Source organism: Rissa tridactyla, chromosome 1 (genome assembly GCF_028500815.1).
Source record: "Rissa tridactyla isolate bRisTri1 chromosome 1, bRisTri1.patW.cur.20221130, whole genome shotgun sequence".
In the NCBI taxonomy this organism is placed as follows: Eukaryota; Metazoa; Chordata; class Aves; order Charadriiformes; family Laridae; genus Rissa; species Rissa tridactyla.
Genome location: NC_071466.1, coordinates 73,990,123 through 74,008,091, shown reverse-complemented (window position 1 = coordinate 74,008,091; position 17,969 = coordinate 73,990,123). Strand labels below are relative to the sequence as shown.

Here is a 17,969-nt window from a genome sequence, read left to right as displayed (position 1 = left end):
TGTAGTAGGTTGCCTGCACAGAAGCTCCAATTTCTAAAAACTTAGCCAATGACAGTACTGAGATAATGCAAATACCAATATCTCATTTTATTCAGATCGAGCCTATAAAAAGAGGAGATTTTTATTTTCATCAGCCATCGACAGAAGGAATTATAACAAACCTTCTAACTGCATGACTTAATTGATATTGAGGTAGAACTCAGCAGATGCAAGTATCTTGATGGCAAATAACTTTAAACTACAGAGCTATTGAAATCGATTGTCTTGGACTTCTTTCTCCACTTGAAATATTTCTATCTTGATGATTTAAAATAATTTTTTTAAGCAGGGGAGAACCCGATTGTTTAAACAGAGATGAGAAAAAGAGGTTTCACAGCAAGCCTACCAGCAAGCAACAGTAAGGATCTGTTGCTATGTGTTACGTGTATCTAACACATGAAGCGTTTTCAGGTGAAGCCGATTTCCACATTTCTGAGTCGTCCTTTATTTCTCTTTTGAGAGCCCTGGCCGTGGTGTCAGCAGTGGCTCCTCACTGTGCTGCCACCCGCTCCCCTTGGTGAAGGCAAAGCAGAGAAGATGCTGCTAAGGAAGAAACGACCTTGGGCAATCAAAGAAAATAAGTGTGTTGAATTGGCCTGTAGATAGCAAAAAAAGACACAAGGAACCTAACTCGGGAAAACTGAGGCATTCTGTTAAAACTGCAACCTTTGCTGGTTGTTGCAAAGTGTTGAAAATAAAAAGTATGTGTCCTTTAGGTGAACTTAGCTCATTCTAACGTGAACACCACACCTCCAAATCTTAAGCTATACGCCTCCTAGATGAGACCCCACTGAGCAAGCGTAGTAATTTACGAGTGTACTATACCTTCAATTTGAAGCGAGAGTACAAGCAGCCAACAGGAGCTTATTGTGAAATCGTGAGATAAGTACAGTGTGCCGGTTAGTGGGTTTTTGTAAAATATAACAGCTTACGAAGTATAAGCCAAGGCGTGCCAGCTTTGCGGATGAACCACCTGGCACCCACCTCTGCCCAGAAATGAAATAAACAAATATCTCGCCTCGGTGCGTGGACCAGCTCTTTGCACACCCGGTAATGAACGCAGATTTAGGACAACACCGCTTCCAACCCCGCGCCATCAGAGGCGCGATCTATCCTGTCCTGTCCTGTCCTCTCCTCCCCGGCCCACTCACACACCGGGGGCCGCCTCCGGCACCTCTGACCGCGGGAAGCGGAAGGCGCCGGCACCGCCTCGTCCCTCCCCTCCCTGAGTTACCGGCGGCTGCGGGGCGGGAGGACGGGGCTGCCGCCCCGAGCCGGGGGTGAGTCAGCGTGGAAGGAACGCCTGCGCCCGCAGCGGAACGGCGCCCGGGACGGCGGTAGCGGCTGCGGTGAGTCCGCGGGGCTCGGCCGGCCTTTCGTTAGGGCGCTGCGGGCGCCGCGGCAGCGAGCCCCGCGCCTGGCCGGCTCCTCGCTGAGCCCGCAAGTTCGTGAACTTGTTCCGCCCGCTTTTTCTTCTCAGAACAACGTAAAAAAAAACTGGATCGCTAAAACTAAGCAAAATACACAAAGTAAAATTGTATTAGCATGGCTCTATTGAGCGAGGGGAAAATACACAGTTTAATTCCATTTCTTTCTTTGGCCTTTTAGGCATCAAGGACTGCGAGGAGAAGTCGCTCTGACAACCCCAGCTCTTACGTTAAGCGCTCGTCAGGGTTTGAACTTGAATGGCATCACTAGCTTCAGGAGGAGAAACGTGCCTTGTCACTCGCACCAGCTGGGGAGCATTGCTGCTTTGGGAAGAGCGTGACTGTATCATGACTGCCACTAGCAATTTTCATTCCTGTCACAACAACAGGTTGCGCATTTGCCACATTCAGCTTTACCAGATCAAGTGTTCCTTCCATCTACTGTCCAGTTATTAAAAACATGGTACTCCAGGCATCATTAAAGAACTGCCTTCAGCTATCCTGCATCCTCAGGACTCCAAAAGTTGGCTTCAGGAGCACAACTAGTGGAAGCCTCATTATCCAGTCTACTTCTGATGATGTTTACCAAAATCTAGCTGTGGAAGACTGGATCCATGACCACATGAATTTAGAGAACCGGCAGGTCCTTTTCCTCTGGAGAAATTCCCCTGCTGTGGTAATAGGGAGACATCAGAATCCCTGGCAGGAATGCAACCTCAGGCTATTGCGGCAAAAAAATATAAAACTAGCCAGGAGGAGAAGTGGAGGAGGGACAGTTTACCATGACTTAGGCAATATCAATTTGACTTTCTTTACATCCAAAAAAAAATACGAACGAATGGAAAACCTGAAACTGGTTGTGAAGGCACTGAAAGCCTTGCGCCCCCAATTAGATGTACACGTCACTGACAGGTATGATATCTTGCTAGATAGACATTACAAAATCTCAGGTACTGCTGCAAAGCTGGGACGGACAACTGCTTATCACCACTGTACCTTACTCTGTAATGCAGATAAGTTTGTTTTATCATCTGTGCTAAAAAGTCCTTATAAAGGGATAAAAAGCAATGCCACTCCTAGCGTGCCCGCCTCAGTGAAAAATCTCTTTGAAGAGGATCCTAGTTTAACTTGTGAGATGCTCCTGGATGCCATTGCTGAAGAATATGCTACACAACACCAAACAGATCATCACATCACCTTAATAAATCCCGCTGATGAGACTGTGCTTCCTGGAATTAATAATAAAACTAAAGAACTACAAACCTGGGAATGGGTGTATGGAAAGACACCCAAGTTCAGCGTTAGCACTTGTTTTAACATGGTCTACAAAGATTCTGTTCTTGATGTTAAAGTAGATATGGATGTAAAGCATGGAAGGATTGAAGTCTGTAACATTGATCTGCCAGAGCAGTGGCTGCCACCAGCAGTGTGCAGTGAACTGGTGAAGAGCCTTACTGGCAGTAAGTTTTGCCCAAATGAAACCACTACGCTAGCAGCAACATTACTAAGAGTGTGTCCACAAGATGCTGAGTTGCAGAGCAGGTGGAATCTGCTATGTGAGAATATGATAATGTTAATGTGACTTCCATTTTGAAAATGTAAGTTAAACTCCTGCTGCTCTTTAATTTATTGAAAACAAAATTAAAACATCGATTTCTACGAGATGAATATTTCTCTTATTAGTCATGTAAGGGTGTAAGCCACTGCAATAGGCTGCAGCCCTGTATCACTCCGTGCTGACAGACATCAGCGCTGCTTACAGGAGGGAATATGGTGGAGGCACCCCAACTGGCTCTGTAGCAGAGAAGGTACAAATGGCTACCACAGATGGGATGGGGTAGATGCCACTGCGCTGCTGCCCTGCATCCCCTGGGCTGCATCCTGCTCTCTGCAGATAGTAGCTCAAACGCCAGATCTCAGCCCTGGAGCTCTGTGGAGGGGGATCTCCCCCTGGTTTCTGGTTGAAAGTCCTTTCTTGCAGAGTGGTGGTGACCCTCTGCCTCCGCTGTACCAACATGGTGGTAAACTAAGCTCACCACTGTGTAGTGAATCAGTCACGCAGCTCCACCCTGGATTAGGGCTTTTGTCCATGGATGCACAAAAGCTGGGGAAGGATTAGGAAGTTCATTGTGGGGGTTTATGTGATGAGGGCAGTAGAGGCTAACTGGGACAGAGGATATACGTGCCTCCTTTGTACCTGCACTGCCTGGCACAAAGCTGGGAGTCGCTGCTGCCATAGGTACTGGTATCTAAGATAAAAGTGGGAATACTTCTGCATTAGGAAAGACACTTGCAAATACAGATCTAGGAGAAGGAGGTTCCTTACGTTACTACCTAGGAGAAAATCTGCTAATGAAAGGCAATAAGGAACTGAAAATGACAGTTTTCATGTTAAAAATAATAGCTCAATATAAAGTGACATTAAGAAAGAAAGGTTCAAGATACATTTCGTTGTTGTTGCCAAATAAGCAGAATGCAAGTTTGATCAGGTCAGAACAGAAGCAGTTTATTGCTACAGGAGAGAACCCAGCGTGGCAGTGACAAACTCCCCTGATGTGAACTCTGCACAAAGGAGGCAGTTACAGAGTTTATATACCTTTATGTTATACAACTCTTTCTTCACCAAACTGCCCCTGAGTAGTAGAGTTACTTAAATTTGAAGTGGGAGGTTCCTCAAGCAAAAAAGCCATAAATTCACCTTGTCGAGGTGTGAGCATGTCAAGGTAAATTCCACGCAGGGCACAATATATGGCACAATAAGAGTCTTCTCCCAGAAGGTTAACTGGGGCGGTAGGACTTCAAAGGAAAGCATAGTATCCAGAAATGACGCGGATAGTTACAGACAAAGGGCTTGTTACTGGATGACATATGGGTTGTTCTGAAATACCAACAGCGTTTACTACTTCTGGAAGTAAGGGAACTGCAGGAAAATCAGAGGGACATAAAGTAGATTGAGAAACACCAGTATCAATTAGGCAAGAAACAATCTTGCTGTTAATAGGGCAAGAAAAATAAGGTCCAGTCTGGCCTAAAGGAAGTAAAGGAGCAATTACGTCTACGTCCTTGGGGCTATCCTAATCATGTTTCAGAGGCTGTGGCATGAAGGAAGAGTTGGATAGAAAGTTAGGATGACTGAATCCTGCTGGACTTAAAAGACTTATGATTAGGTCTGTAAGGACATTCTGACTTCCAGTGTCCTTGTCCATACAGACGGCCCTCGGCTGAAGCTCCAGTAGGGATTTCAAAAGGTCACTTACCTAGTGGCACCAAGGAGGTTTCGGCAGGCATCAGTCTGTGGTCCTCCCAGGTGAAGCAGAACATGTGAATCCAAGCCACGGCACCAAATTCTGTCACAGAATAACTGGAATGCAATTTTGATCATGTCAAAACATCAGCAGTTTATTGCTATAGGAGAGACCAGAGAGCAGCAGAGAGACAGTCTTTGCTTATAAGAACTATGCCCAATGAGGCAGTTTATATACTGCAAGGTTATACAACTCATTCTTCACCAAACTGTCAGATAAGCAGGTTGTGGTAAGCAGCGACTGAAATTCTTCAAATAAGGAGGCTTCAGACAGTCAGATTAGGAAGCGCTAGGCAGTATATCCTTTCGTGAATACTTCAGTCTTTTGCTATTTAAATTGTGCAGACAAGACCATTAGCAGCAAATATTTCTTAACAAGTGAGGCCTGCAAAGGCCTATGAGGTGTTACTATGTTACTTGCACACTGCCATTTTTAAAAGATAGCAATCCCAGGAGGAAATCACAGCACAGAAGCCACCTGCCTTTAGCTATGGAGGGCTGTCAATGGGGGTGAATCCAGCCCTTGGCTAGGACTCGCAGTCACACTGTAGGACTGAATGACACTCAGCTGGCTCCAGACGGGGTGGTGGCTTAAACTCATCTCCGCAGATGATGTCAGGAGGGACAGTTCTGCCTGCACAATCCAGGTGATGACCTGACTATGTATGGGTTGAGTGACAGCACTGAAGAGCATGGCCTGGAGTCAGTAAAATGGTTGCTGAACCGTACTCTTAGATTTCTCTGATAATTTTTTTTTTTTTCCATTCACTGATGCCCATTCCTCTTCACACAGGGTGTTCCTACTGACAGAGAAAGGAACTATTCAGAGATAAAGCGCTTATAGGTAAAAATTGCAGGGCAGTGCCAACTGGTGTGTCACTAAAGGCTTACTTATACATATATTGCATACCCACAGGAATCACAAGGAAATCTGTAGTCTTAGCTAGTGAATTGTATTCTAATTAGAAAACAGAAAAAGTTCTAGCAATGAACAGGCAAAAGAGGGAAGATGATGCTTACCTCTCGACGTATTTGTAGACGACCACATCATAGGGGCTTACTGCTAGAACAGCGAGACGTATTGTATTACAGGATGCAGAAAACAAAGATTTTTATTTACTTTCCAAATGCTAAAAATTAAAGTTGATCTAAAATATTTAAGGTGGCTTTTCATTTTGTCCCTGTATGTTTGAAGTTGCTGGACTAGGTTAAAAGATACAAAGCTTCACGTTTCAGAAGCTCACTGTAAGTGAACCTTCTCCCAGACATGGCTGATCTATAAGGTACTACCCAGCTTCCTTGAATTACCCCGTGTAGCGCAGAGAAGAATTCAAACAGATGACTAAAACTACAAATAATAAAAAATAACCTTTATTTCCATTAAAAATAGGAATGTATTATACACAACTGAATAAAATTGACAACAGTGACTAGAAACCTAGTATCACAGCAGCAAGCCAGGGAGCTTCCACAGAGTGCCTGTGGGGATCGACTGGTGGCATACAGCTTCTGTGGCACATATGTTATTCTTATTGCTGACGTAACACCGAAAAGCTGCGAAATTATTATGCAAAAGGATAAAGGCGGCAGACCACTGGCAAATTGTGACCCAGAGAACAAGGCAAAGACCAGCTCTGTTTCTTCTTGACAGCTGTGGAATAGATTTGTTGTATTAGAGGCAAAAGAATAGCAGCATTAGATGACAGAAGGTGAAAAAAGAATAAAGCAAATTAAAAAAAATGATAATGGAATACACCGGCTATCAGGAAAAAGAAACATAGGAGAGAAAGTTCTAACAATGAACATGCTACTATATGCAGGCATATTGCATTACAAGATGCAGAAAGCATAAGGCACCTATCAGTCCTGAGGCTGAAAAGATTTTGATGGGACCTGAAAAAGAAGCCTGTCTATTCTTCATATCAGAATATACGATTTTGCTGGATTCTTGCTGACAGTGATCAAGAACTTTTGTATAAGAAGAAAAAGAAGCAGCAGCTCAGGTGATACTTTCCGGTTTACAAAGAATGAAAGAAAGACAAGAAAAAACTTTGTCTTTTTTCCAATTAGCATATTCCTTAGAATCATTATCACCAAGAAAGTTTCAGGGTATCCAACGCCTGGAAGAATTTAAAAATGAATTATTATTTTTTTAGGGGACAATCTTAGTAGCAAGGAAATAGCTTACTGCAGTTGAGACTGGCATGACCAGCTGGAAGGACATTAAACTTGCAAGTCAGGGAAAAAAACTGGGAGAGGATCATACAACCTTTCCACACCTGGTTGCAAAGGGTGGAAATCAGGTATGTGACATACATCATGGAATAAAAAAACAGATAGGACTGTCAGGAAAAGAATACAGCTGTCTGCATCCTTTCCATCCCAAAATCCATCACACAGAGACACATAAGATGATCCTGAAATGTCTCTATACTGAACACTACAATGTTTATAAACAAGGAGCTTGGAAAATTGAATGTTAGATTTGGGGTTACTATTAAAGTCTGTGAAATCAGGTATTATGGGATTGACCAAAACACAGCAGAACAGTAGTCATGATTAGAATACAGGAATTAAAGGAAATAAATAAGGCTGCTTATAAAAGAGGACATGTGGCAGCCCAGCCTCAAATCTTTGTGAGGTGGTCAATTAAAGATATAAAACCAGAAATTTGCTCAGGACAAAATTAATAGTAAAAATAGAAATGACAGTAAAGAGGTCTTTGAGAGACAGTATTGAGGGTCTGTTATGAAATCAAGATCAAATCTAGACATGGATGGTACTAATTAAGATTACGGGAGAAGTACAATGGAGGAATTGTACAGTTGTGTTTTCTCAGACTGAAAAGCCTCAAATATTCTTAAATCTACAGATAATAAAAAGCTGTGTTAGATTAAGTACTTAGAAGAGTTGCTTCTGAGGGTAGACAGTTGGACTCAAGCAGCATCTTCCAGTCTTACATTTTTATGCTTATAAAAACACTCATTAAAAGCAGTCATATCTGATCACATTTTCTTTGTATGTTTAGTATGAAAGACATCCACTGTTGTTTCATGACAAGGTCGCAAGTCAAAGTCACAGTATCCAATGCTGAAACGACCCTGCAGAAATAAACAGAATCGACATGGTGAACGCAGAAGGAGCTCTTCTACAGTATGAGTTAATTAAAGAGGTCAAAGCATTCATACCTGTGGTTTCTTAAAATAGTCAAGACCCCTTCCAATCTTAATCATCCATCCATTGTTGAATCTGTTTTAAAAATTCAAAAATTCGAATACTATGAGTATGTTGAATAAAAAAAATAGTTATATCCACATGGCGCACAAGCTCCTTGTTTCAATCACAATTATTTCCTAGTGTAGGCGATACCTGTATGAACCATGGAAGACACTGTTCTGTATAAAGAGACATCTACTATTACGTTCATGCTTAGCACACATGAAACTATGGAGGGCCAATTTTATCCCATGAGGGCCACTGCCTTCCACTTTGTTAACAACAGCTGGAATTAGAAATTGTCTCAAAAGTTAGGGTTAAGTAGTTTGACTTCAAATAAGTCATTCACTGATTTCTTATATTACCCACCTAATTTCTCGATCATGTATTGAAGATGAGAATGCAATATTCAGTGTTACTCCATAATTCCTCAATGATTGTTGTATTTCTTCCAAGCCATTTATCTGCTGATTCCTCCCACTACCCTGTTAAAGGTAAAAATAACATGGTGGGGTTTTTTTTAACCATATATTCTACTTGTGGTCACCTCTTCCTAAACTCATCATCAAAACCTTTTTAGTAGTAACTTAAACCAAAAGAAAGTAACTTGGATGAAGGCAGATTTGCAGTTTCAAAGACGGGATAAAGGGCAGACAGATTACAGATACACTTGCTAAGGACTGTGGAGGAGGAGCTCCCTCTCAGCCCTTTGAAACTACATATGAATTGCTATTTGAGCCAAAATAAATGCAGTGATAGTCTCAGAGGTTTTAGCTCATCAAAGCCTCTAGAATGACAACTACATACAGCTGTTGGAAGAGAAAAAAACCCCATATCTCAATAGATGCTTTGGTTCTGATGACATTTTCCACAACAAAACTTTCACAAAAATATCTTTTCCATTTAAGATTCTGCTTACCAAGAATTTGTTAGAGTTATCAGAAAACTCAGAACTTATAAAGTTACTTATGTTCAACTATCACATTTTTATTTTTCTCTTAATCTGTGTTTTCTGCTGAAGGCATCAGAGCTTCAGTACTAACAAGTACTGGTAAGTAAGAACAAATCTATATCTAAAAATAAATAAATAAATAAATAAATATTTGCATGTGGTATCACCTGAGTATTAGGGAAACAGAAACCAAAACCTAGACACTTACTTCATCATAGGAAGTGAGGAGGTGGATTGTTTTCACTTTGCACGGCCCCTTAACTAGCATCTCGCAGAATCGTAGGAAGTTATACAACTGCAAAAGTTTTATTTAATTTAGTAACATAGAATTTTTTTACTAGTTACATCTGTATCAGCTACACTGAATATCTACTTACCTGATGAACATGCCTAATGTATGGGTCCTCCACCCAAACTTCAGAAACAATCTCAGTAAGGTACTCTTGGAAAAGCTTTTCGTAGCCAAAACCTGTAGCATTTTCCTCTATCCTGATTTGCTTATGGTATTTGCCATCTGAAAAGGAAAGAAGTCTCTTTTTTAGTGAAGGTACTGACAGTTTGCCGATGACACCAAGCTGTGTGGTGCGGTTGACATGCTGGGGAGAAGGGATGCCATCCAGAGGGACCTGGACAGGCTTGAGAGGTGGGCCCATGCCAACATCGTGAAGTTCAACCAGGCCAAGTGCAAGGTCCTGCACCTGGGTCATGGCAATTCCAGGCACAAATACAGGCTGGGCGGAGAATCGACTGAGAGCAGCCCTGCTGAGAAGGACTTGTGGGTGTTCATGGATGAGAAGCTCAACAGGAGCTGGTAATGTGTGCGTGCAGCCCAGAAAGCCAACTGTATCCTGGGCTGCATCAAAAGAAGCGTGGCCAGCAGGTCAAGGGAGGTGATTCTGCCCCTCTACTCCACTCTGGGGAGACCCCACCTGGAGTATTGCGTCCAGCTCTGGAGTCCTCAGCACAGGAAGGGCATGGACCTGTTGGAACAGTCCAGAGGAGGGCGACAAAGATGATCAGAGGGCTGGACCACCTCTCCTATGAGGACAGGCTGAGACAGTTGGGGTTGTTCAGCCTGGAGAAGAGAAGGCTCCGAGGAGACCTTATAGCAGCCTTCCAGTACCTGAAGGGGGCCTACAGGAGAGATGGGGAGGGACTCTTTATGAGAGAGTGTAGCGACAGGATGAGGGGTAATGGTTTTAAACTGAAAGAGGGTAGATTTAGATTAGATATTAGGAAGAAATTCTTTACTGTGAGGGTGGTGAGACACTGGAACAGGTTGCCCAGGGAAGCTGTGGATGCCCCATCCCTGGAAGTGTTCAAGGCCAGGCTGGATGGGGCTTTGAGCAGCCTGGTCTGGTGGGAGGTGTCCCTGCCCATGGCAGGGGGGTGGCAACTAGATGATCTTTGAAGGTCCCTTCCAACCCAAACCATTCCATGATTCTATGATTCCTGTCTTAACCACCTGGCCTGTAAAATGTTCACATGACAACAGGTATTTAAATGCAAACGGGTACAACCAGATCCATACCTTGTTTCTCTTTTTCAATGTGCTTTTTAATATCTTCAGCTCTGGTCATGTACTCGGATATCTTCTGTCGGAAACGCTGCTTTTTTGCCTCATCTTTCGTGGCTGTGAATCAAAAGCGCACAGGCCAGTTCTCCTCCAGCCGGGGGGGGACACCTGAGCCCTGCCTGGCCCCCCCCGTCTCCCCGGGGGGACACCGCTAGCTCTCCTCTCCCTCCCCGCGAGGCGACGAGGGACCGGGGCCGGCCGCCGGCACCAAACACGGCTCCTCTCTCCACAAAACCACCCCCGTCTGGCGGCCTCCCACAGACCCGGGTGTTTAACAACCCGGGGGGGTGTTTAACAACCGACCGCCTCAACGGCTACAGTAAACGGCTGACAAAGCGCACCCCCCCGCCCATTGCCGCCTCGCCCGGTACCTTTCACCACCTGCAGCAGGAGGTCGATGCCCTCCTGGTAACACACCAGCGACTCCTGGAACCGAGACGCCAGGTCCAGCTCTACCGCCCGCTTCACCGTGTCCGCCCCGGCTCGCTCCAGCGCGGCGGTGCCATCGCCCCCCGCCCGCGACATGGGCGCCGCGGGGGGCCGGGGGGAACGGGGATGGGGCAACGGGAATTGAAACTGAAGCTCAGGAGGAGGAGGAGGAGGGAAGGGGGCTGTGCCTCACTCTTTTCCTTCCGCCGGCACGGAACCGAAGTGCCGTGGCTCTGGTGCCCGGCCGGAAGACTACGCACCGCGATGGCGGCCGTGGCGGGCCCAGCCGCCGCTTGGAAGGTGATGGCTGCGGCCGGGGTTAGGTTCGGGACGCGGCGGCGGAGGGGGGGGGGCCTCTCCCGGTGAAGCGGCGAGGGGCGGCGGGGAACGGCCCTGCCGGCGGCCTGGAGCCGCTGCTGAGAGGGGGAAGGAGAGAGCGGGGCGGTTACCGGGGAGAGCGAGGGGCCAGGGTTCGCCCTGCTGCCAGCTTCGTCCCCCTCACCCCGGGCGCCATCGCCGCGGCGCCCGACCGGTGCCATCCCTGAGAGGAGAGCGAGGCCGTTGGAAAGGCCGAGGACCCTGAGGGCGCCCGGTGTCATAGAACTATAGAATGGTTTGGGTTGGAAGGGACCTTAAAGATCATTTAGTTCCAACCCCCTGCCATGGGCAGGGACACCTCCCACTAGACCAGGCTGCTCAAAGCCCCATCCAGCCTGGCCTTGAACACTTCCAGGGATGGGGCAGCCACAAATTCCCTGGGCAACCTGTTCCAGTGTCTCACCACCTTCACAGTGAATAATTTCTTCCTAATATCTAATCTAAATCTACCCTCTTCCAGTTTGAAGCGTGTGTGTCAGCACAGTCTGTTCTTCAGCCGCTGGGAGATGTAGTAAACACGGGATACTGTCGTCACCTGGTCTGAATTTGGGTGTCTGTGTAATCTGTTTGCAAGTCTGAACAGAAGGCAAGACCTGACCAGTGATGTCCTGCTCTCTTTGCAGATGCTGGGGAAGAGGATGGAGGGAATGGCATCCGCAGCGTGGGTTCGTTGTCTCTTTACCAGGTCGAGAATTCCAGACTCGGTATGTCCTTCAGTAGTTGAGAAACTGAAAAATAGGTATTAGCCTGCTTAATTCTGTGCTTTCTGTGATATGAGAGATTTCTAGAGATGAGCAGGTTCACAGTGCACTGGATGAAGAACTGGCTGAAGGGCAGGGCCCAAAGGGTTCTAGTGAATCCCCAGGGATACATCTGACTGGTGACCGGTCACCAGTGGTGTTCCTCAGGGCTCAGTCCCAGGGCCAGTTCTGTTCGATATCTTTGTCAGTGATCTGGATGCAGGAGTTGAATGCACCATTAGCAAGTTTGCTGATGATATCAAACCGGGAGGTGCTGTCAACTCTCAAGGAGCAAGAGGGTTTGCAGAGGGATCTAGACAGATTGGAGCATTGAGTAATCATCAATGGCATGACATTTAACAAGAACATGCCAGATTTTGCACCTAGGACAGAGTAATGCTGGGCACAAGTATAAACTGGGAGAGGAGTGTCTGCAGAGCAGCCCTGCAGAAAGGGATCTGGGGGTGCTGGTTGGCAGGAGGCTCAGGAGTCAGCAGTGTGCCCTGGCAGCCAAGAGGGCAAACCACATCCTGGGGTGCATCAAACACAGCATCACCAGCCACTCAAGAGGTGATTATCCCGCTGTATTCAGTGTTGGTGCAGCCTCAACTTGAATATTGTGTGCAGTTCTGGGCCCCACAATTTAAGAAGAATGCAAAGGTCCTTGAGTACATCCAGAGGAGGGCAACAAAGCTGGTGAAAGGGCTGGAAGGAATGACTATGAGCAGCTAAGGACTCTGGACTTGTCTGTTTTGGAGAGAAGGAGGCTGGGGGTGGATCTCATTGCTCTCTACACCTTACTGAGAAGGGGAAGAGGAGAGGGGGGTGCTGATCTCTTTTCCCTGGTATCCAGTGACAGGATGCATGGGAATGGTTCAAGGGCGCGCCATGGGAGGTTTAGACCAGACATTATGAGCATTTCCTTACTGAGAGGGTGGTCAAACACTTGAACGGGCTTCCTGGAGAGGTGGTTGATGCCCCATGCCTATCAGTGTTCAAGAGGCATTTGGACAATGCCCTTAACAACATGCTTTAACTTTTGGTCAGCCGTGAACTGCTCAGGCAGTGGGACTATATCATCATTGTAGGTCCCTTCCACTGATGTATTCTATTCAATAAATAACTAAAATGAAAGAGGTGGGAAGTTTGACTTACATTGTACATTTTTACATTTACATTTTTAGTTTATCTTTTTGCAAGATACCGTCTAGTGTCATTTGATTCTTTTCGTTAAAATCATTCTTAAAGCCTGTGGAAAAGCTTACCATTCAGAGGCTAAGCAGAGGTTCTTCAATGAGATACATGTGAATTAAGTGCTGTGCTGGTACAGTATTGTTCTTGTATTTCTATGCAGTTATATGGCCAAACTCAAGAGTGAAAATTGTTATAAAAATAAGTTTGACTTAATGTTATAAAAGCTAAATTTGAGGTCACTTGTTGGTGCTTTGATCTTCTGAAAAGAAAGCTAGTTAAACGTGTAAGAATTTTTACCAAAGTCGAAAGATGTTTTAGAGAGTTATTTTGTTAGCTATAGCAGTAATTCAGATATTTAGGAAAAAACCCTGTTTTTGTGAACTTCTTATTTTAGGTATTTCAGCCGCGACCTGGAGATCATGAAAAATATGGAGGTGACCCTGAGCAGCCCCACAAAATCCACGTTGTTACTAGAATAAAAAGTGTAGTTGGTCGCCCATATTGGGAAAAGAAGATAATACGTGATCTTGGACTCGTAAAAGTATGATTGTTGTTCTTTATATTTATTGTGTACACCATAAATGTAGAAACATAGGGTAGAATTTAGGTGGTGGCTTTTTTTTAAGGACCTCAATTTTGCAGTTGCAAAATTCGGATTGCTTTACAGCTGCTATACATGAAATTGAGAAATTGAGTTTAAGAGCAGAGAGGAACATTAATGTTAAACACTCATTTAGTGGGAATTCAAAATATTACTGTATGGTATTGCTATGCATGCCTGAAGAGAACCTTACCCTGAGAATTCTGCTAAAGTAATGAAAATAGATTTGTAAATTCATTGAATTCAATATTCTCTGTAGGTCATATTATTCAGCTATTGCAGAAAGGTAAATAAGACTCATTTGTTAATGAAAAGGCTTCCAAATCCCAAAGGGATGATATATTTTCAAACAGAGTTTGTGTCAAAGATGTCAATTGCGTCAGGCCAACTGCACATTGTGCAAAAATTTGTCTAGTAAGTGTAATATTACAGAGAAACAATGCTTGCTTGATCAATTTAAGATCTAACTGAAGCAAGCAGTCTTACCCCTAAACATCTATACATCTACGTATATTTCTACCTATAGTATTTTTAACAGTTGGAAGAAATTAGAATATATTGGTAACGTAATGGGAATAAAGCTGAAATTGTCCTTTTACTGGAATCAAGAGTTTGATCAAGTTTTGATTTTGTATTTTTATGTATGTACTTGATGCAAAACTTATTTCTCTAAATCTTATCTTTGCAAATATGGTTTATTTTTTTACTGGTAGTGTGAAAAGTTCAGTGAACGGAGATTTGGGGTTTGGCAATGCATTTGTAAAACCTATTCTGTCCTTTATATAGGCACACCAGCCAAGACTGCACAAAAATATCCCTTCTGTGAATTCCAAACTGAAAGTTGTTAAACATCTGATAAGGTTTGTTAACAGTTTGTTTAATTTGGAACACTTAACATAACACTCTTCCAGTCATAGGACTTCACTAAGCAAACTCTTTTGCCTGTAGAATACAGCCACTGAAACTACCTTATGGGTTGCCAACAGAAGAGGAAATGTCGGACACATTTCTTACGAGCAAGGGAGAGCTTGTCATTAAACGGCATCTGAAACCGGTGGAGCAGAAAGAAATTAAATCATAAGGTGTGCTGGTTGGATTTATATTTTATGAAATAAATAATTTGATTCCCAAGTTAAGAGTTTGTGTATGAAATGTAAGCTTAATTACCCTGTCTGGTATGAGTGGTGGACGTGACACTGATGCTTAAAGAAGGACCATGCGTGTACAGACATAAAATTCAGTGTTGGTAATGTTTGTCTGAAATGTTAAATGAATGGTAGGCTTTCTGTCCTTGTGTTTTAATTTCATGGCTAGATTACTGCAGTTCATGGCTAGCTATTAGAGAACTTTAAAACAAAAACAAAGTCAAATAAGCAGAAAAGTAAGTAGAATAGATCTAACTAATGATGGTGAGGACACTTCCCAGCTAACAGTAAAGGCTTACAATGGTGGTGCATGATTTCATCTTTACTGTGTGAAGGGAGTGGAATTTAAAAGCCCTCTCTTTACCAGTTACCTGAGAATCGACTGTCTTTCTGCTGAGAGTGACATTTGATTGAGGCAGGCGTTTGGGGGTGATTTACCTTGGTCATCCAGATCTCATACTTGTTCCTTAGCAAAGAGTCTGTCATCTGGCCTCCTCTGTAGCTTAAAAAGTACCTGAACTCCCTGTTTGGGAGTAAGAGAAGGAGTAATTCACATCTTGGTAGGTTGTATAATTAGTTTTTCAGGAAACATGTTATCTCACTTCATATGTATTTCTTGATCCTAAATGTTTAATAGTAATAGCCTAGGAGCTGCAGTCTGGGTGAAAGTTGATGCTTTTCCTGTTCTAAAATTGCAAACTTTAGAAATCTGGAGATCCTGAACCATACTTCTTTGATGCAAGTTAGTAATTGTGGAATGCAAGCTTATAAAATAACACCTTTTACTGAAGGATCTTGACTAGTACTGTGTATTTTTTATTTACAGTTTTAAGAACTGTGGCCAAAGTTAGAAAGCCACTGCTGTATCAAATGATAAAGTAGTTTTCATTCCAGCAAGCATAAATTCCATAGTTTACTACACTATGAGCCGCTCCCACACGAGACATGCTGTAAAGGAGTTAATCTTAATGACTGCATATTGTGAGAAGATCAGAGGGATGCAGCCACTGAAAATTAATGTTTATCTTTTCTGCATGCTTCCAGAGAAGAGTAAACACTAGTAGGAGTTCAAAGGAATAGACAAATCAGTAGAGGGACATAAAAGGTGGAGACAGCGTGCGGAAGAAAAAGGATAGGCTATGGTAGTGTCACTGAAGAGTGCAATGGCTCCTATGGGCAGGCTGAAGGCAGAAACGCAAAACTGAACTGAAAAACCTCAATTTCTCAACAAGTTAAAGGCTATAGTTGGAAATACTAGTGTTGGTCTGAAGTATACAGAATGACAAGGAAAAAGAAGCAGATAAATGAATGTTTCTTTTCTTCCCTCTCACCTTCCTTCCAGCATCTGCATGCCGTCTTCTGCTGCAGTGTGTTATAACTGTGGTGTTGAACGTGTTCCCTCAGGGAGATACTTAGTAAAGCTGAAATATCATCCCTTTTGAAGGACGTGTAGTGCATCCAAGGTATGCAGGACATGCTTAAAAGAGATGGCAGAAGTACTAGGGCCCAGGAAATTAGGCAAAGGGGTCTTGTTGCTGAGGGATAGCAAATGTAAGCCTTGGACTGGGATTAGTGGCCCAGAGCACCAACGCCAGGATCGCTCAGGTTTACCAAGCGCGTTTGGGATTTGTGTCCACAGTGCTGCAGCCTGGTGAATCTCCAACAGAGGGAGCGCTGCCAGTCCTGTCATACACAGTATTTGTGTGAATATGGATCTTCTATTCATTACGCTATACAGATGCTACAACCTTCAAAAGTACTGCAATGTGAACTGGAAAGAATGTGTCAATGAACAAGCTTGCTTGGTACTGTGCACAACTTAAAAAGCGTGTGATAAACTACACACAACTCTGTTGTTAGAGAAGAGCTAACAGCTGCTTCCCAAGTACAGAGAAGGGAAAATGCTTTAGATAGTACCTGTTATTTCTAGGTAAGATTTAGTTACCAGAGATCCTTACTGTTTTTAATTGACAAGCTGGCAGTGTTAATGAAAAAGGAAATTATATTTTCTTAAAATTTTTAATGTATGTGTAAGTTTGGGTGTTTCTGAAATGGTATTTCCTCCAAGATCTCAACTGTCGTACAGTCAATGTGATATCCCAGACCACGTCTGTATAAGCATACTTTCTCTAGAGATCTGCTCTCAGGTCTAAAGCCTGAACCAACAGGATGCACAAACGGTGTGTATTCATGTCCTTTCGTTAATGGAGCATTGGAAGTGCTTCATGTAAATCTTCATGAAGGGCAGGTAAGAGATGCTACCTTTTTGTGCAGGGAACAAACAGGCTGACTTAAGATGATAACAAAGTTCTGGTTGGGAAGTACCTGCAGGTCTCTCGTCCAGTCTCCTGCTTAATGCAGGGCCAGCGCTGAGGTCATCAGGCCAGGTCGTTCAGGACTTTGTCCAGTCAGGTCTTGAAAACCTCCGAGGGCAGGGAGAGCTCAGCCTTTCTGGGCAGCCTGCTCTGCTACCTGGCTGTCCTCATGGGGAAAAGGTTATATGCAGGATACAGTCTTGTATCCAGTCTGAACCTCTCTTTTGTCGGCTTATGCCTGTTGACGGTTCTCTTTGCACCTTGTGCTACTGTGAGGAGCCAGCCTGGCTCCATCTCCTCAATTATCCCTCACAGGTAGGTACTGTGGGGCTGCTGTTAGGTCCACCTGAAGCTGCCCTTCTCATGGGGCAAGTGCTCCAGCCCCAACCACCTGGGTGGCTCTCTGATGACTTCTCTCTACTTAATTGGTCTTTCCTCTGTCAGGGGACACAAAACTGGACTCTGCTCTGGATGCGGTCTAATAAGTGCTTGTAGTCCCTTCCGTTGGTCAAGCTGTGCTTCTGTTCGTACAGCCCAGGGTACCCTTAGCTGCCTTTGCTGCTTGGGGCCACAGCTGGCTCACATTGAGCTTGCTTTTTTGGATAGGAACCATTTGCTGTGCCTACCTGCTGTAGCATTTAAAGTACATTACA

At 44.2% G+C, this 17,969-nt stretch overlaps 3 protein-coding genes across 4 annotated transcripts; 2 read left to right on the top strand and 1 right to left on the bottom strand.

The window, feature by feature from the left end:
* Positions 1–1,240: 1,240 nt before the first annotated feature.
* LIPT1 (lipoyltransferase 1) lies at positions 1,241–3,128 on the top strand. Its single transcript, XM_054214035.1, is given in 4 exon segments — positions 1,241–1,388; positions 1,648–1,832; positions 1,835–1,868; positions 1,871–3,128. Coding segments are annotated over 3 exon segments (1,320 nt in total). The 5' UTR covers positions 1,241–1,388; positions 1,648–1,724; the 3' UTR covers positions 3,049–3,128.
* Positions 3,129–6,119: 2,991 nt separating this feature from the next.
* On the bottom strand, positions 6,120–11,039 carry MITD1 (microtubule interacting and trafficking domain containing 1). Of its 2 annotated transcripts, none has more exons than XM_054214382.1 (7): positions 10,886–11,039; positions 10,470–10,571; positions 9,316–9,452; positions 9,147–9,233; positions 8,356–8,471; positions 7,959–8,019; positions 6,120–7,871 (listed from the first exon to the last, which is right to left on the bottom strand). In XM_054214382.1, the coding sequence occupies exons 1-7, from the start codon at positions 11,037–11,039 to the stop codon at positions 7,776–7,778; spliced, it is 753 nt and encodes a 250-aa protein (XP_054070357.1). In that variant the 3' UTR covers positions 6,120–7,775. The 2 variants fall into 2 exon arrangements, with proteins under 2 accessions (XP_054070357.1, XP_054070445.1); XM_054214470.1 differs by having other exon boundaries at positions 10,896–11,029.
* Positions 11,040–11,069: 30 nt separating this feature from the next.
* MRPL30 (mitochondrial ribosomal protein L30) lies at positions 11,070–14,992 on the top strand. Its single transcript, XM_054214594.1, has 5 exons — positions 11,070–11,243; positions 11,945–12,025; positions 13,650–13,796; positions 14,643–14,716; positions 14,805–14,992. The coding sequence occupies exons 1-5, from the start codon at positions 11,070–11,072 to the stop codon at positions 14,935–14,937; spliced, it is 609 nt and encodes a 202-aa protein (XP_054070569.1). The 3' UTR covers positions 14,938–14,992.
* Positions 14,993–17,969: the final 2,977 nt, after the last annotated feature.